At 34.1% G+C, this 15714-nt stretch overlaps 1 protein-coding gene across 1 annotated transcript; it reads left to right on the forward strand.

Moving 5' to 3' along the window:
- Positions 1-12755: 12755 nt before the first annotated feature.
- LOC18604606 (putative pectate lyase P59) lies at positions 12756-15294 on the forward strand. The gene is made up of 4 exons (XM_007037167.3): positions 12756-13300; positions 13530-14181; positions 14288-14530; positions 14718-15294. The coding sequence occupies exons 1-4, from the start codon at positions 13110-13112 to the stop codon at positions 14934-14936; spliced, it is 1305 nt and encodes a 434-aa protein (XP_007037229.3). The 5' UTR covers positions 12756-13109; the 3' UTR covers positions 14937-15294.
- The last annotated feature ends 420 nt before the right edge of the window (positions 15295-15714 follow it).

Genomic DNA, 15714 nt, shown 5'->3' on the forward strand with positions numbered 1-15714 from the left:
TACGGTTATTTGAATATAATAAGAAAATAAAAAAAATATTAAGGAAAATATTCTATTTTCTTATAAAACAATATTTATAGAGTTATACGTGAATAATTTTTATAGCGTAAAAGCTAAATAAATTTATACATACTGAAATACAGTAAGCTAAAATATTTAATTTAATTTACAATAACAAGAGGGCCCCCGAATAAACAAAAGTAAAGAAGACTGTGAACCTACCGTTTGGAAAATGCAGATCCAATGGTAGTCCTCGATGAGATCAGGTATCTACAGTCTATACTGAACCTGAAATGGGTGGAAAGGAGTTGGGTGAGATTTTGCAATCCCAATGAGTAAACAGACATTATCATAAATATCTAAAGGCGAGTAAAATGGAGGCAAGTTTAAACAACAAATTTCAACCCATTTCATAATGTTTTCAATTTATTTCTTAAACCATAAAATATTTGTAATTTAGCAAAACAATTGTTAAGGCTTATGTCTTTTATTAAAACAATGCTCAAGCCAAAACTAATCCTCGGGGATACCTTGGCCGAGGTATCTAACCGAGTCCGCCAAGGGTGTTAAAATATTCACACGTGAAACACATTTTTTTTTTTTACACTAGCCGTTCCTTGGCGTTGGCCGAGTTACACATTCACGTGGGGGTTCGACGTGAAGTGAGCTCTAATACTACCCCGGGAGTTACCCTTTTCGCCTCTACAATCGGAGTAACTATATAACTGGATTTACCGTGCCCCTCTAATAGGCAGTCCACGGAAACCCGTCACTGCAGTGACTAACCCACCAATTTTAATAAAATTTCGACAGTATAACGTGGCTTTTATTTATTTATCCAGCCTGCATTGTAAAAACAACTTACATAAATTTCCCAATGCACTCACAGAATATAGCCACATATACTCATTTCTCATAAGCCATTCCTAGGAAAATATATATTTTTCAAGTCAATTTGCAACCTCCAATTACTCAATTTCATAATCAATACAATATATTTTTATTTGTCACATTTATTCCTAAAACATCAAAAATCCCGTTTTAATCTCGTTTTCATTTCATAAAATACATAAAGCGCATTTAAAAATAAACTCTAGATAATTTACAATAATAATAAGTTTACTCACCGTTTGTACAAACTAAAAGCTTTTTAAGCGCCCCGATCACTACTCGTCGGGTACGACTTCTTTGCCTTTTCCGGAAGGCTCTCCTCCTAGACACATTACAAAAATTTACACAATTCATCACATTGATGCTAAATCACTATATAATTAACTTAAATCCTACACTAATGCATGGTATGAAATGCAATAGCCTAAACGGCTTAAACGCAGTATTAACCTATTTTTGGCACTTTGCTCGATAAATTGCTAACGCGCTCCATTTTAGCTCTAAATCATCCCATTCTCTCTCCAACATTTCTAACCATTAAATATCAGCCAATAAGCTTCTAAAAACAACAAAATCAGCTCACTCCCTTCCTTGGAAAATTCGGCCAAAAATGGGACATTAAGTCGGTTAATTTTCTACTTTGTTTTTCTATCACGTTTAATCATTTTTCATCATTTTCTCTTCATTTTCCTTAGAATAAAATCAATTCATCATCATTGTACAGCATTGAGCATCCAGCCAAGAGTGGGTATTGTGAAAATTCAATGATTTCTTGCCCAATTTAATTTCTAAACACATTTAACTAACTAAAACTATCAATTTAACTAAAAATCAAAACCTAAAAATTTCAATTTCTCTCCCCTAGAATTTCATCCAGCCCTTGATATCACTTTTTGATCTCTCTCCTCAAGCATGCTAAATGGAAATAAAGGCATAGGAAAGGTAGAAATCAAGCTAAAATCGAAAAATCTTACCGTTAGACGCGAAAACAGTCGAAAACCGCGAATTTCCCTTTGAATTTTCTTGTTTCTCTTTGGTTTTTCTTTTTTTCTTCCTTTCCTCTCTATTTCCTCTCTTGTTCTTCCTTATGGCCGGCCAGCACTTAAAATTTGGGTTTAAATGGGCTGACTTTTCATTAAAATAATATTATATCATTAAAAAAAATGCCACATGTCACTTTCCCATTGGCCCATTTTTAAAATTTCATCCATTTGTTTTCAAATTTTCACCATACACTTGTCTCATATATTCATAGCTTAGATAAAATTCTCAGACTCATCCAAAGTCTCGGTGGAGTAATTTTTAAAATTTACACTTTTACCCCTGTAAAAGTCAAAAATTACATTTTTGCCTAAAAAACTGAAAAATTGCCCATAGACATATTTTTCATCCCTTATACTCATACGATTCTCCAATTTGTCAAATTTGATCTAAATTCTCTCAAAATATCAAATTTTGTCCGTGGGTGGAAAAATTACGATTTTACCCCTACACTCCAAAAATCACCAGAATTAAACTTTTTCACTTCCTATCATTAAATTATACTCCAAATAGTTAATCTTGGTCAAAAGTTTCACTCCATGATCAAATTATTATCTTAGGTGGCAAAATGACGATTTTGCCCTTGAATATCAAAATTTTTAATTTTACCCCAAATGAGCCCTCGAACTCCGAACAATCATTTTTAGTCATTCCTGGACTATAAAATATTAAATTTCATCCTACAATTCCTATTTGAACTAGTTCGAGGTTAAATCAATTTAAGTGTACCGTTAGGTACAATATCAGGTTTCGTCTATTCTTAGGTGCTTTTCTAGCGTAATAACATGCTACTCAATGCATGTATGTCATGACATGTATTGATAGGGTCGGGTTTTACAGATCATGTAGTGAAAGGTGATATTAAGATTGAGTTTGTTAATACTCTTCAACAGTTAGCTGACATATTCACGAATACTCTGAATGAGGAAAGATTTTATGAAATTATGAGAAATTAAGGAATGGTTAGTGTGCAGGAGCTTTAAGAAAGAAGCTCTGAAATTTTCTCCAAGAACAGTAGGCACTTAGTTGACTAAGAGCGCACTTAATCAACTAAGAGCATTCTGTCTCTTTAAATAATAAAACTCAATCAGTCAAAGGAAAGAGGAATAAAATAATGAAAAGAAACTGTTTATCGGGTAATAAACAAAGAAGAAAAATCACCCTGGCAAAAACTAAGTTTAGAGGGAATTTTTCAAATTTTGAACAAGAGAAGAACTGACAACATTTAAGGGGGGAGGCAGACGATTTTTGAGAAAAATAAATTGCCCTTAACTCATCTTCTCTACATTTTCTTTTTTCTAAAACTGACCCATAAAAAACTGAAACCATTCCCTCTCAAACTCTTGAAACCCTAAGTCAGAAATTTCTCAAACCAAATGGCAAAATCATCACAGTTCAAAGAGATTATGAAGAAAAAAAAGGGTAAACGTCCATTGGAAGAAAGTCTGCAAGCAGAAGAACAGAAGAAGAAGAAGATAGTGTCCACTGCTGAGAATGAAAAAACTGAAAAATCGTAGACAAAGAAGGAATACAAAGCTGAGAAAAAGAAAGAGAAAGAAAAATCCTTCAAGAAAGGTAAAATTTCATCCACAAAATTTAGAAATAAATTTCATGAAGATAGGTTCAAAAAGATCAAAAATGCCCCTGTTACTTGTGGTAAATCTATTGATTGGAGTAGTTTTGAGGAGTCTCCTAAATATCAAGTAATTTTGTCAAATTATTTTGAAGAGATGAACATGAAGAAATTTAATACTTTCAAAAATCGATCCTACAGTTCTAGTCTAGTTAAAGAATTTTATGCAAGCATATTCTTAGATGAAGATGAACTGGAGGATTCAAAGGACTTCAATAATGAAGGTTAAAATGTCTTTGTGAATGGGAAAGAATTTGTTGTAACAGCAGCAGACTTAGGAAGTTTACTCAAAATTGAATATGAAGAGGGAGATTTTGAAATGCTTGAGAGCTTTGGCCCATCATCTCTATGGGAAATTATAACAGGAAAGAAAGAAAAGTACTCATTTAAAAGTAATGTCGGTCTCATTACAAGCTCTCAAATCAGAATTTTGCATTACTTTATTGCTGCAAACATTCATAGCAGAAGTGTCAGTTTTAACTATGTTAGTCTTCAACACTTATGGTTGATGGAGCATCCTTTCAATGGTGCTCCATTCGAATTTAGGCCAGTTCATGATATAGAGAATAAGGGGAGCCTGTAGAGTTGATAAGATAAATCTACCGTATGGGAACATTATCACTTCCTTGGTACAGAAAAAGGGAATATGAAGCTCAAGGTATCAACTGGATTTAGTAAAAAGCAGTGACCAGGCTATATATCTTGGGAGTCTGCCTAAAATGGGGTATAAGCTTGATGGAGAAAAATATGTTAAAACCCCCAAGGCCACTTCTGGAAAAGAGTTTTTTCTCCCTGCTCAACTAGAAACAGCTCCCTCATAGTTCTCTAATGAAATACTTTTCAACCTATTCATGAGGACTGATGGAAAGCTACCTAACCAAGGAGTAAGAATGCAAAAAATTGAAGAGAAATTGGCAGAGATCGAAAATACATTGAAGGAAAAAGGAAAAATGCTTTTTGAACCTACAACTGCAGACACCTCTGCCACTTCAAGTCCTGCACCAGCAGGTCAGAATGCTGAAGGTTCTACTTTTCAGGTCGAGGGTAATGAAGCTGAAGGTGAACAACCAAGGAAACCACCCTCACTTGAGCCACAAAAGGAAGCTGAATCAGAACAAGGTACTGATAATTTTATTTTATAGAATTATTTTAGTCCAATTTTGTTAGTAAATATTAGCTAAGTCCTCAATTTTCAATTATAATTTATTTATTTGTAGTTGTTTTTATAATTAGTTTATTTTTAAGTTAGTTATTTTAATTTTATGTTATTTCTTTTAATTGTTTAATATTTATTAGTTTTTATATTTTTGTAGAATTAAAAGTGATTGGGCTTAATTTTGGAAAGTAAGGTTTTGAAAGATTCAGAATTAGCTTGCATATGCTTTAGTATATTGGCTATATCTCGAGTTACCGAACTTCAAATGATACGATTATTGAACCATTGAAAAGCTAAGAGACAGAGCTACAACTTTCATGAAGATCACTTTGCCCAGTTCTGCATCAAAGATAGAGAAAATCATGTCGGAAAATGGCTGGATGTACTGCATCGGAATGGAAATTTGTTAAGAATGACAATTGATTTTTGGGCCTCTTATTACACTTTTAAGCCCAATTAAACCCTAGGTCAGCTTAAGGAGCTTTAGGTTAAGCTTATTAGTATAAATAGGATATGTTTAACAACATTTAAGAGAACCTTTGGAGATTCAAGAAGATTGAAGTTGAGGCTGAAACTTTGAGATCAAGACGGCAATTATTGTTTTGTTTTCTTCCTTGGCTTTTATTTTTCTTGTTACTCTCAAAGGTTGAATTTATTATAATGTTATTTGTTTTTGCAATTATGAGTAGCTAATTTTCTTTTTCTAGGATTGCAATTAAACTCACATGAAATCTAAATTTTTAATATCTTTCTTTCTTATTTTTAATGGGATTTGAATTATTTATTCAAATTTGTTCTTAATGCTTTTAATTGCTTGGCCACCAATTAAATTGATTTAGGAACCTAAACAAACTTGGAAAAGAGAGTTTAGAGTAGACTAAAATTAGAATAGCATATGATCATATTAATTGATTTGCGTATAGGATAGAGATATACCTATAGGCCATAGGTAGCCAGATTAGAACCTGAACTTAATGAATCTATTTTAATTTCAATTCACATAGGGATATAGTGTTTTGGTTAAAACATATATTTTTATAGGATAAGTCGGGAGACCTTTATAAATAATTTAGAACTCTAGATTAGCAATTCACCCCATTGAAATAAGTTAAGGAAGAAAGGTAAGATTTAGATGAAGTGTGAGGGATATTGTAATCCTAAGCTTGTTTGATTTGATATTTTCTTTAGTTATTATTAGTTTTGATTTTTCTTGATTGGTTTAAATTTTTGTTAATTAGTTTAGTTGAACAATTAATTTCGAGTGTTTGGATAAAATTAAATTATTTTAATTTTAGTACTTAGTAAAATTTTAAATCAATTCCCTGTGGGATCGATACCCTGCTTGCTAATATACTATATACTCGAGACGTATATGTCACGACCCAAATTTCGGGCCATGACTGGCGCATGGGCCCAATGGACATAGTCCACTAAGCTCAAGCAAGCCTATTAATCTGACATGTTCATCATTCCATCATAAACTACTAAGTCACATTTCATAACTTAGAATCAAAATAATACTACACATTGCCATCTCATACTGGTATACCAAACAAGTGTATATACATTGTCTACAACATGTATCTTAACCATTTACATTAGGTTCGTCTATACACAACAAAATAATACTCGACTTCTAGCGGAAGGACTCGGACGAATGTACAGCTACTGAATGCCGAGACACCTACCAAAAGATGGATACAAGTCTACAAGGACACCTCGTCCTAATTACCGGCTGCCTCGTGATCTGAAAACATGAAGTTGAAAATGGTGAGTATAAACCCAGTGAGTGAACAAGGAAGGGAACAAGCAACAACAAAGGAGAATTTTAAATCATGATGCACTTGTTTCAAAACAATGCAATTTAGTTCCATTCATATTAAAAACCCTTCATCAAGCCCTTAAATGATTGATCATTTGAAAATCATGAACCCATACATAACGAACCATTTGAAGAATGAAAGCTTCAATGATATGCAAGCAAGTCAAATACGACAACGAATTTTCGTTGCAGCGACGTTGGGATTTAGTTATTAGCCGAATGAGGGTTTTTCAACTGGCTGAGGGTTTCTCACTAAACCTTCTCATTTTAAACTTAACTCATTTAGTCCTTAATGTTGGAAGTCCATGCTCAAATATGGTAGCAAAGAAGTGAAAAATAGGGTAGCAATTGGACAAGATAGGAGACAAAACAGAGAGTTTTTTGCTGCAGCGAGATTGAATCTCGTTGCAGCAAAATTGTAACCCAGAAATAAAAGGTTTCTCGCTGTAGTGAAATTTAGCTGATGAAACAAAGAGTTTCTAGCTGCAGCGAGATTCCTTTTCGCTGCAGCAAGAAGCTACAGTGACTATCTCGCTGCAACGAAATTCATTCTCGCTGTAGCGAGAACCAGTTCTGGTGAAGGTTCTCAAACCTCAGAGTTTCTCGCTGCAGCAAGATACAGGGCACCAAATGAAAATTTTCCTTTCTCCCAAAGAAAACCACCCTGTTGAAATGTTCAAAACCAATAAGAAATACATAACAACTTTCCAAAGTTTAACATACCGAATTTCACATACATTACATCTATATACATAACTCATAAATTTCTTATAACACACATGTTTACGTATGTATACGTATACATATACCCATCACCATCATGCACACCATCCCATCGTTCCCAGCTCATGCGCACTCTCTACTCGCACATGGCTAGGTCATCAATGGGTTATGCGCACTCCCTACTCGCACATAACCAGGTCATCATCGGCTTATGCGCACTCCCTACTCATACATAGCCGAGTCAATATCATTACACAACAATGTATTCACATATATATATATATATATATATATATCAACACAATATGGTAGTGCATGAATCAATAATAGTCACATGTCACAACATGGAGACAATCTATCAAAAGCTTGTTCCCAAGGCACTTGTTTTATGAAAAGCTTGATAATTTATTCAAATGTTTGGCAAATACATTATATCCCCAAAACAAGTTTTGAATGCGATTCACTCACCGATTTATTGTTGAGCCTTCAGTTGACTCTAATTCCACTAATGATCCAATTGGAAGGATGGGACTTCATTAGAACCTAGGATCAAATTAGCATAAGCAATAAGTCAATTCACACACTATGAACCTTAAAAGCTATCTCTTAGCTAGCTTTCAATTGCTACATTAAATGGCTATCAATGTTCACTATCTTAATCACTAAAAAGTAATGAACATACTCAACAATAAAACAACTCATAATCCCAATTACTAGCCATTATTCATAGCTAAAAATCAAGCTTAGTTCATCATTTACCCTAGGGCTCCTTTGTAGTCAAATTCTCTTCCAATTGCTTCCAAATCAATGGGGTAATTCTCTCTTTCTCTCTCTAAAATGCCCAACTAGTGAGAGAAAGTATGAAAATAAGATTTTTCAAGGGTTTTAAGGAGAAAGAGTGGAAGAATACAAGGGTTCTAGTCATGAGGGCTCAAAGGTATGAAAACTAGAGTTAGAGAGAGAAAATCATGCAAGCTCCATATCAAGCTTCCATGGAGGTTTTAAAGAAACATGAGAGGGAAGAAGGAAGAAGAAGACAAGCTGCTGGAAAATGGGAGAAGAAGCCGCTGGAAGAAGGATATTTGTAGGCCAAACTTATCCATGCCCTTAAAATTACGAAAATGCCCTTGACTAGCTAGCTTGTTCTCATGCAACCCTTTGTGCAATCTTTTTACTCCTTTGACACCGGGACAAGGTCTATAATGGTCTAGACATACTCGGGTTCATGAAAACTTAAAATTTTAACCAGAGGTGAAAAATGACCATTTTGCCCCTATCGTGAAAATCGTCAAAATTTTGGTTTCCTTTCCATTTTACCCCTAATTTCACCATCCATTTATGCCTTAGGCCATAATTTGTTTAAAACTTACTTTTATGGGCTTACTAAGGAAATGACGAAATTTCCCCTGATTAGGGATATCGCGTTTATTACTAACTACGAGTCTATAAAGGTCAATGTCTCACAGTATACTTGCGTAGTAGGATTTTAACTGATAGGTACTGAGGTGCTTGGATCACTTGGTGAAATTCCTCCATCCCATCATGAACCTTAACAAGAACAGCCTTTTTTTCTCAATTCAAAGAAAGTCTCAATAATGGATGTCTTCCACCAAATGATTAGAGAAGAACAAGCTGAAAAGGAAACAGCTAAAAGGAAAGCACAAAAGTCAATATCTCCAAAAGAATCCCCTGGACCAGCTTTAGTTCCAGAAGAACAATCTGGAAAAGGAAAAAAAAAACTGCTGCTGCTCCACAAGCTAAGTCTAAACCATCTAGTAAAGGCATAAAGACAATAGCAACCAAAACCAAATTCCTCAAGACACAAAAATCCTCTAAAATAGCTGAAAAAGCTAGACCATCAGCCATCTCTTCTCCTCAAGACCCCCTTAAAATTCCTGATAAATCATCCCCTGAACCCTCACCACAAAAATCACCTCCAAAACCATCTCTTGAACCCCTTAATGTTTTCTATTGCACAAATGAATCTACCCCTTCACACTCTTTAGAATATGATTGAGCGTCCTTAGGATTTGATGATGACAAAAAGGGAGAGAATTATGGTAGAAAGTATAGGGAAGGACTAGAGGTAATTTAGGAATATTGACTACTATTTTTATTTTCTTGCTGTTTTTACTTTGACAGTTGAACAATTAAATTTGACTTTGCTAATAGATGTTTTTGAATGCTGATAAACATTGCTAGTTATGTTTTGGATGTTGACAAGTTGATGGTTGAATATTTAAATCTGTTATTGAAGTTTCTGTTGCTACTTTGGTGCTGATATTGGGCTGTCATGCTAATGATTGATTTTTTAATATGATAATGTGAATGGAAAATGGCTGAGGATGTATATGAATGCTAATTATACTATATCTGTTGAATAATTAATGGCATAAATAAAATATGGTAACAATACACTGTTGATTGACACTGCTGAAATATTAATGAAAATCTGTCAACAATCACCTACTATTTGCATAAATATATTTTGAATATATAATGTCATTGTCTGTATGACATGAATAAAAAATTTGCTAAAATGAATAAGTAAAATAAGCACACACTAAGGGGGAGCACTCACTTAGGGGGAGAAATCCTCATTTTTTGTGCAAAACTAAAAAGATTAAATAGACACTGTACTGTTAATCAAGGAATGTTTTGTCATCATAAAAAGGGAGAATTTGTTGGCTCCATTAGTTTTTGATGATAATAAAACATTCCCATTCATTTGTGTCTAATATTTCTACTTGAGTGTGCAGGACAAGAATTGTATGCCAATGATAAATAAATTATTCCAAGGGACATATCAAAAATTATAGGTATAAGAAGCCAAAATTAATCAACAAAACAGAAGCTCCTTAGTTGAATAATAAAGGGTTAGTTAGCTAAAATTCAAGTCAAAAGTTGGCGGGCTCAAGAGTATTGAGAAACAGAAAAGACTTAGTAGACCAAGAAATAGGTTAGTCGACTAAATCGACTAAGAAAGAAGTTAGTCAACTAAGTGTTCACTACTAAAAGCACAGAACAAAAGATAGAGACAACTCAGTCGACTAAGAGCATTCTGTCAAAAAATTTGAATTGTACACTAGAAGACAGATTAACAACCAGAACTGCAACAAAACTGTTTTCAACTGTCAAAAACTGTCTAACACCTATCAGAGCTGATTTTCCAAGTATTTAAGAGGCTTTCAACAGCTAGAAATGTAATGAAGGCTTCCAAGAACAAAAAGAGCTCAAAAACTAGAAAATATTTTCTGCTCATTTACTACACTCAACTCCTATCTTTGTAATTGTGATATGCACTTCACATTGTACCACTTAGATCAACCTTGTGATCATAGGTACACTCTTATCACTTCTCTCTTTGTATTCTTAGAGTGAACGGGTCACTCTAAGGGATTGATTTAAGCTAGGATTGCTTGATTGAGCATAGGTTCTAACTTAGCCTTGAAAAGTTAGGTGTTGGGTTTTAGTTGATCTCGGTAAAAACCATTGTGAAAGGTTTTGGCTGAGCTTGGTAAAAGCCATTGTAAAGTTTGGTGAAAGCTTGTAAATTTCACATTTTATAGTGGATTGATTTGAAAAATCCTTGGTTGAACAATCAAGGTAGTGGATGTAGGTCTTGGACCAAACCACTATAAATTCTAGTGTAATTGTCTGCTCTGTTTTTAGGTTTTCATTCATCATTAAATCTTTCTTTTATCTTGCATTTGTCCCCTATTAGAAGTTAATTCTTGTAAAAGCCAAAAAGTGTTATTCACCCCCCTCTAGCACATTTATATAGGACCAACAAAAATAATCTAAACACTATAACCTTAACATAATAAAATAAACAGCTTTATTATATGGCTATGAATAATATTTAGATTAAATTAAAATACATGTCTCTTATGTATAACTTTTCATACAAATGTATTTTAATATCTCAATAAAATCATGATATCTTTACAACTAGAAAATAGATGCTTACTTAAAACAAACTATTCGTCTTATTATCAAAATGTCCTTTCATTACAAAAAAAAAAATAGAATTAAACATGAGAATATACTTACTTTCTAGGGCACCATATTCTCAAATTCTTAAAGGGAACTAAATTGACAAAAAAACCATAATATAGGGACTCGACTGTACAAAATCTCAGAGTACATGGACTAAATTGACCAATTTTGGGATAGAGGGACTAAATTGACGAAAAACCTATAATATAGGGACTTATGGGGTACTTTGACCGATAAAGAATACATTATCCTAAGTGATTCTCAAGGAGATATCCCATTCCTTCTTGGCATGTTTTAACTCATGCAAATCCTTAGCCAAGGTAGAATGAATATTTGGAAGAAGGATTTTTTTCAATTTCATTAAGGAATTAAGAACAAGTTTCAAGAATTAAAATGATAAACACAATTATTGAGTAGGCATTAAGTCATGCTCTATGTCTTATTGGATATTGGATGATGAAGGATCAAATTATATCAAGAGATTGGCACTAAAGGGTTTAGCCAAAACTCTTAGACTCCTTTTAACACTGATAGACAAATATAAATTATTTAATACTATCAAATTTAATAAAGGTATTTTTTAATAAAAGTCATTCAATATGATAAGACTTTTTATTTATAAGTTGGATTAATCTTATTAATATTTATAGTAAGAAACTTTTAAAATGGAAATTTAGATATATAATGAAAAAATATGCTCACTTAATTTGGTCGTTTAAAAGTTTTACAAACATTGATGCTTTTTTATAAATTATAGATATTAGAATTATTCGAAGTTTTTGGGTTTTTTCATGAAAAGGTTTTTTTAACGAGGCTCTTTCTGCATGACGCTAGAGTTGGCAAGGATTAGAGTTAAGCTGTTTATGTCAAGTAAGAGTATGCCTCATTGTATCAATGTTTTTGGTGATTAATGAAGTTTTTCGCCTAAATTATTAAAAAAACAAAAAATTAAAATTAAAAATTATTTATTTAATATATTAATAATTTGCTCTCTCAAAAAATATAAATGGTTTTTTATTGATTGATATTTATTTTTTATTTTTATTGCATTGACTTTTATTAGGGATTCATCGTGAGTTATGGTTACGACATACGAGGTCAACAATATATAATATCTATTAAAGGTGAAATAGATTAATATGCTTGAGAATGGTATCCAATTAGCTTTATTGTTAATTACTTTTTTAGTTTATGAATTATTTTTTAAAATTTATTTTTATTATTTGTTTTATTAATTGGTGAGAATGAAAAATAAAGGATGAATAAAAATGAAAAATTTTATGTATGATGTATAATTATTAAAAAAAATGAATTTCATTATAATAATTTATTAAAAATCATAATTAATTATTTTTTCCCATTTAAATATATAATTGGTTAAGATAATAGAAAATTATCCAAATAATTGTTTTGAATGGCAAAGAAGAAAACCTCTTCCATTATATATATACATATGCTGATATTCTTATGAAATCATACACACATAGAGGCCTCAAGTTCAGAATATCCAAAAATGGAGAGAAAGCAAGGAGACCAAAATTTGTCCACTGAGGGGCAGTGGCTTCCCTCCTTTCCCTCTCTACGTCTCATTTCTCTATTCATTTTTGGATGTCTAGCCATTGTATTTAAACGAAACCTCTGATGCTAATTTCAAACTTTTTAGCTTCAAATTTGTTTTAAGAAATAGTTTAGTAAAAAATAACAACAGCCTACGTGCAATGGCACTGACAAAGCAAAAAATGGTTTAGAATTTCATCATGTAGGGTTCAAGAATCAAGATACCAGCAAATTTTGCAGAACTTTTTGTTTTACATAAAAAAAAAATAATTATAGAGGTAATTACTATGAAAGTTGTCAAGACTGTATTGCTATTGGGGCTTGTTCTTGTTGCAGTTAGTCCAATTGTGAAGGCTAACATTGGTGAATTTGATGAGGTGTGGCAAAAGCGAGCTGAAGAAGCAAAGAAGGCTGCCCTGAGAGCCTATGAGCCCAATCCTGAGAAAGCAACCGATAATCTTAACAAGGAAACTGGCAAGTAAGCTTTTTATTCTTCTTTTTTCCTTGTTTTCTAATATCATCAGTAATATCTCTTCATTTTTTAACCCGATAGTGTAATAAAAATAAACTAGTGGTGGAATTAACTTGATTGCTATCAGATGTCTAAGATCAAGATTGGAGTCTTCAGGCTTAAAACACACATTAACAAACAGTTAGATATATAATGCATGTTTCTAATTTCTAGCCTTTATCTTTTGCTTATGCAGGGCCTTGAAAGGTTCCAACAGCACAAGGAGAAACCTAGGCAGATACCGTGGTCCGTGCCTAGCCACAAACCCTATTGACAGATGCTGGAGATGTGATCCCCACTGGGCTGAAAATCGCAAGAAGCTAGCTACCTGTGTCCTGGGATTCGGCCGCAGGACCACTGGGGGCAAGGACGGTAGATTCTACGTAGTCACGGATCCATCAGATAATGATATGATAAACCCTAAACCCGGAACCCTACGTCATGCTGTCATCCAGAAGGAACCTCTTTGGATCATATTTGCCCATGACATGGTGATTAGACTAAATGAAGAGCTGATTATGACTAGTGACAAGACCATTGACGGCCGCGGGGCTAATGTGCATTTCTTCCGTGGTGCTCAAATCACTCTGCAGTACATTCAAAATGTCATCATCCATGGCATACACATTCGTCTGTCGGTGGAAGCCAATGGCGGCATGATAAGAGACTCGGTGGATCATTTTGGTTTTCGCACCAAGAGCGACGGTGATGGGATCTCAATTTTTGGATCCCACAATATTTGGATTGATCACGTCTCTATGTCTAGATGCTCTGATGGATTAATTGATGTTATTCAGGCATCCACGGCCATAACCATCTCCAATTGCCACTTCACTGATCATAACGACGTAATGCTACTCTCAAGGCTTGCAATGATATCCTTTTTTGTGAATGTTTAACATGAGTCTGAAATTGCTACTCAAGTGCATGCATGCTTGGCTTGTAAACGTACAGGTGATGCTGTTTGGAGCAAGCGATAGCTTCTCAGATGATAAAATCATGCAAGTGACGGTTGCTTTCAACCATTTTGGCCAAGGATTGGTGCAAAGGATGCCAAGGTGCCGATGGGGATTCATCCATGTCGTCAACAACGATTACACCCATTGGCTCATGTATGCCATCGGTGGTAGCAACCAACCTACCATCCTTAGCCAGGGCAACAGATTCATCGCTCCCCCCAACATCGCCTGCAAGGAGGTACACTACCTAACATGTATTATCAAATCCATCAAACGCATGGCGTTCTTGTTGTACAATCAAAATGGTCTCACAAAGAAACATTGTTTGACATGCAAATGTAAAGGAAAGAAATCTTTTTGCATGCCTGTCATAATTGTGCATTTGCTTCTGTACAAATTTATGATCTTGTGTTAATATGCTGCAGGTTACCAAGAGGGAGTATGCGCCAGAGAGTGAATGGAAGTCATGGAACTGGAGATCTGAGAATGATCTTATGATGAATGGGGCATTCTTTGTTCAATCTGGGAGCCCAATCAGCAGGGGCAACAGACAAGATGTGATCAAGGCAAAGCCTGGGACATTTGTAACCAGGCTCACACGCTTTTCAGGCGCTCTCCACTGCTTCAAAAACAAGCCATGTTAATCTGCATTGTACACCATAAACTGAACCAAGCACAAGCTGTAGCTAGTAAACGGCGGAGAGGAATAACAGGTCCTCACCAATCTAGTTTTCTACTTTAGTGCTGTTTCCATGACACAAGGTGGAAAATTTTCTTTTCTTTCTTCCCCTTGATGGAATTGCATATACTCTGTATATATATAGTAAATTTTTACCAATTGGTAAATTAAATTCTTCCCCTTAGTGGGATTTGATTTACTCTGTAGCATATTCTTTTTTTTTTCTTTTTGCATTTCATTTAACAAGAACTAGTGAAAAAAGTAATTAACATCAGCAGGTCATGTGTGAGCTGTTCGGAGAAGAGGGTTGGTACCAATCAGCAATGTCCTAATTCCTACACAGAATGAGCTTTACCTACCAACTAATCAAATTGAGGAAGAGAGAAGAATCAAAGCTGCTCCATACATTGTCATCTCAAGCTCCTAAACCCAAAGCCAGTTAAAAACGAAGACGTTGGCGGTGTGGTTGATTATCCAAATGATAAAGAAATTACTCTAGAAAACATGCTCTGCTTGTTTAAACTTAAAATAGAGTCAATTTATGAGATGATTCAAGTCATAGCAGAAGGAAAGGAAGATGCCAAAAAACAATAGCCAGAGCGAATTTTCCATAAGGACCTCCAGAAAATACTGAAGGAATAACTTACTCAGGGTAGATAAAAAGTATCATCCTGGTTATCAGTCGTTATATCCAGGAAGAACATGGCATCATGGTCATAGACCATAATACCAAAAAGGACATT

The sequence above is a fragment of the Theobroma cacao genome, chromosome 3 (assembly GCF_053813885.1).
Source record: "Theobroma cacao isolate CCN51 chromosome 3, ASM5381388v1, whole genome shotgun sequence".
Classification (NCBI taxonomy): Eukaryota; Viridiplantae; Streptophyta; class Magnoliopsida; order Malvales; family Malvaceae; genus Theobroma; species Theobroma cacao.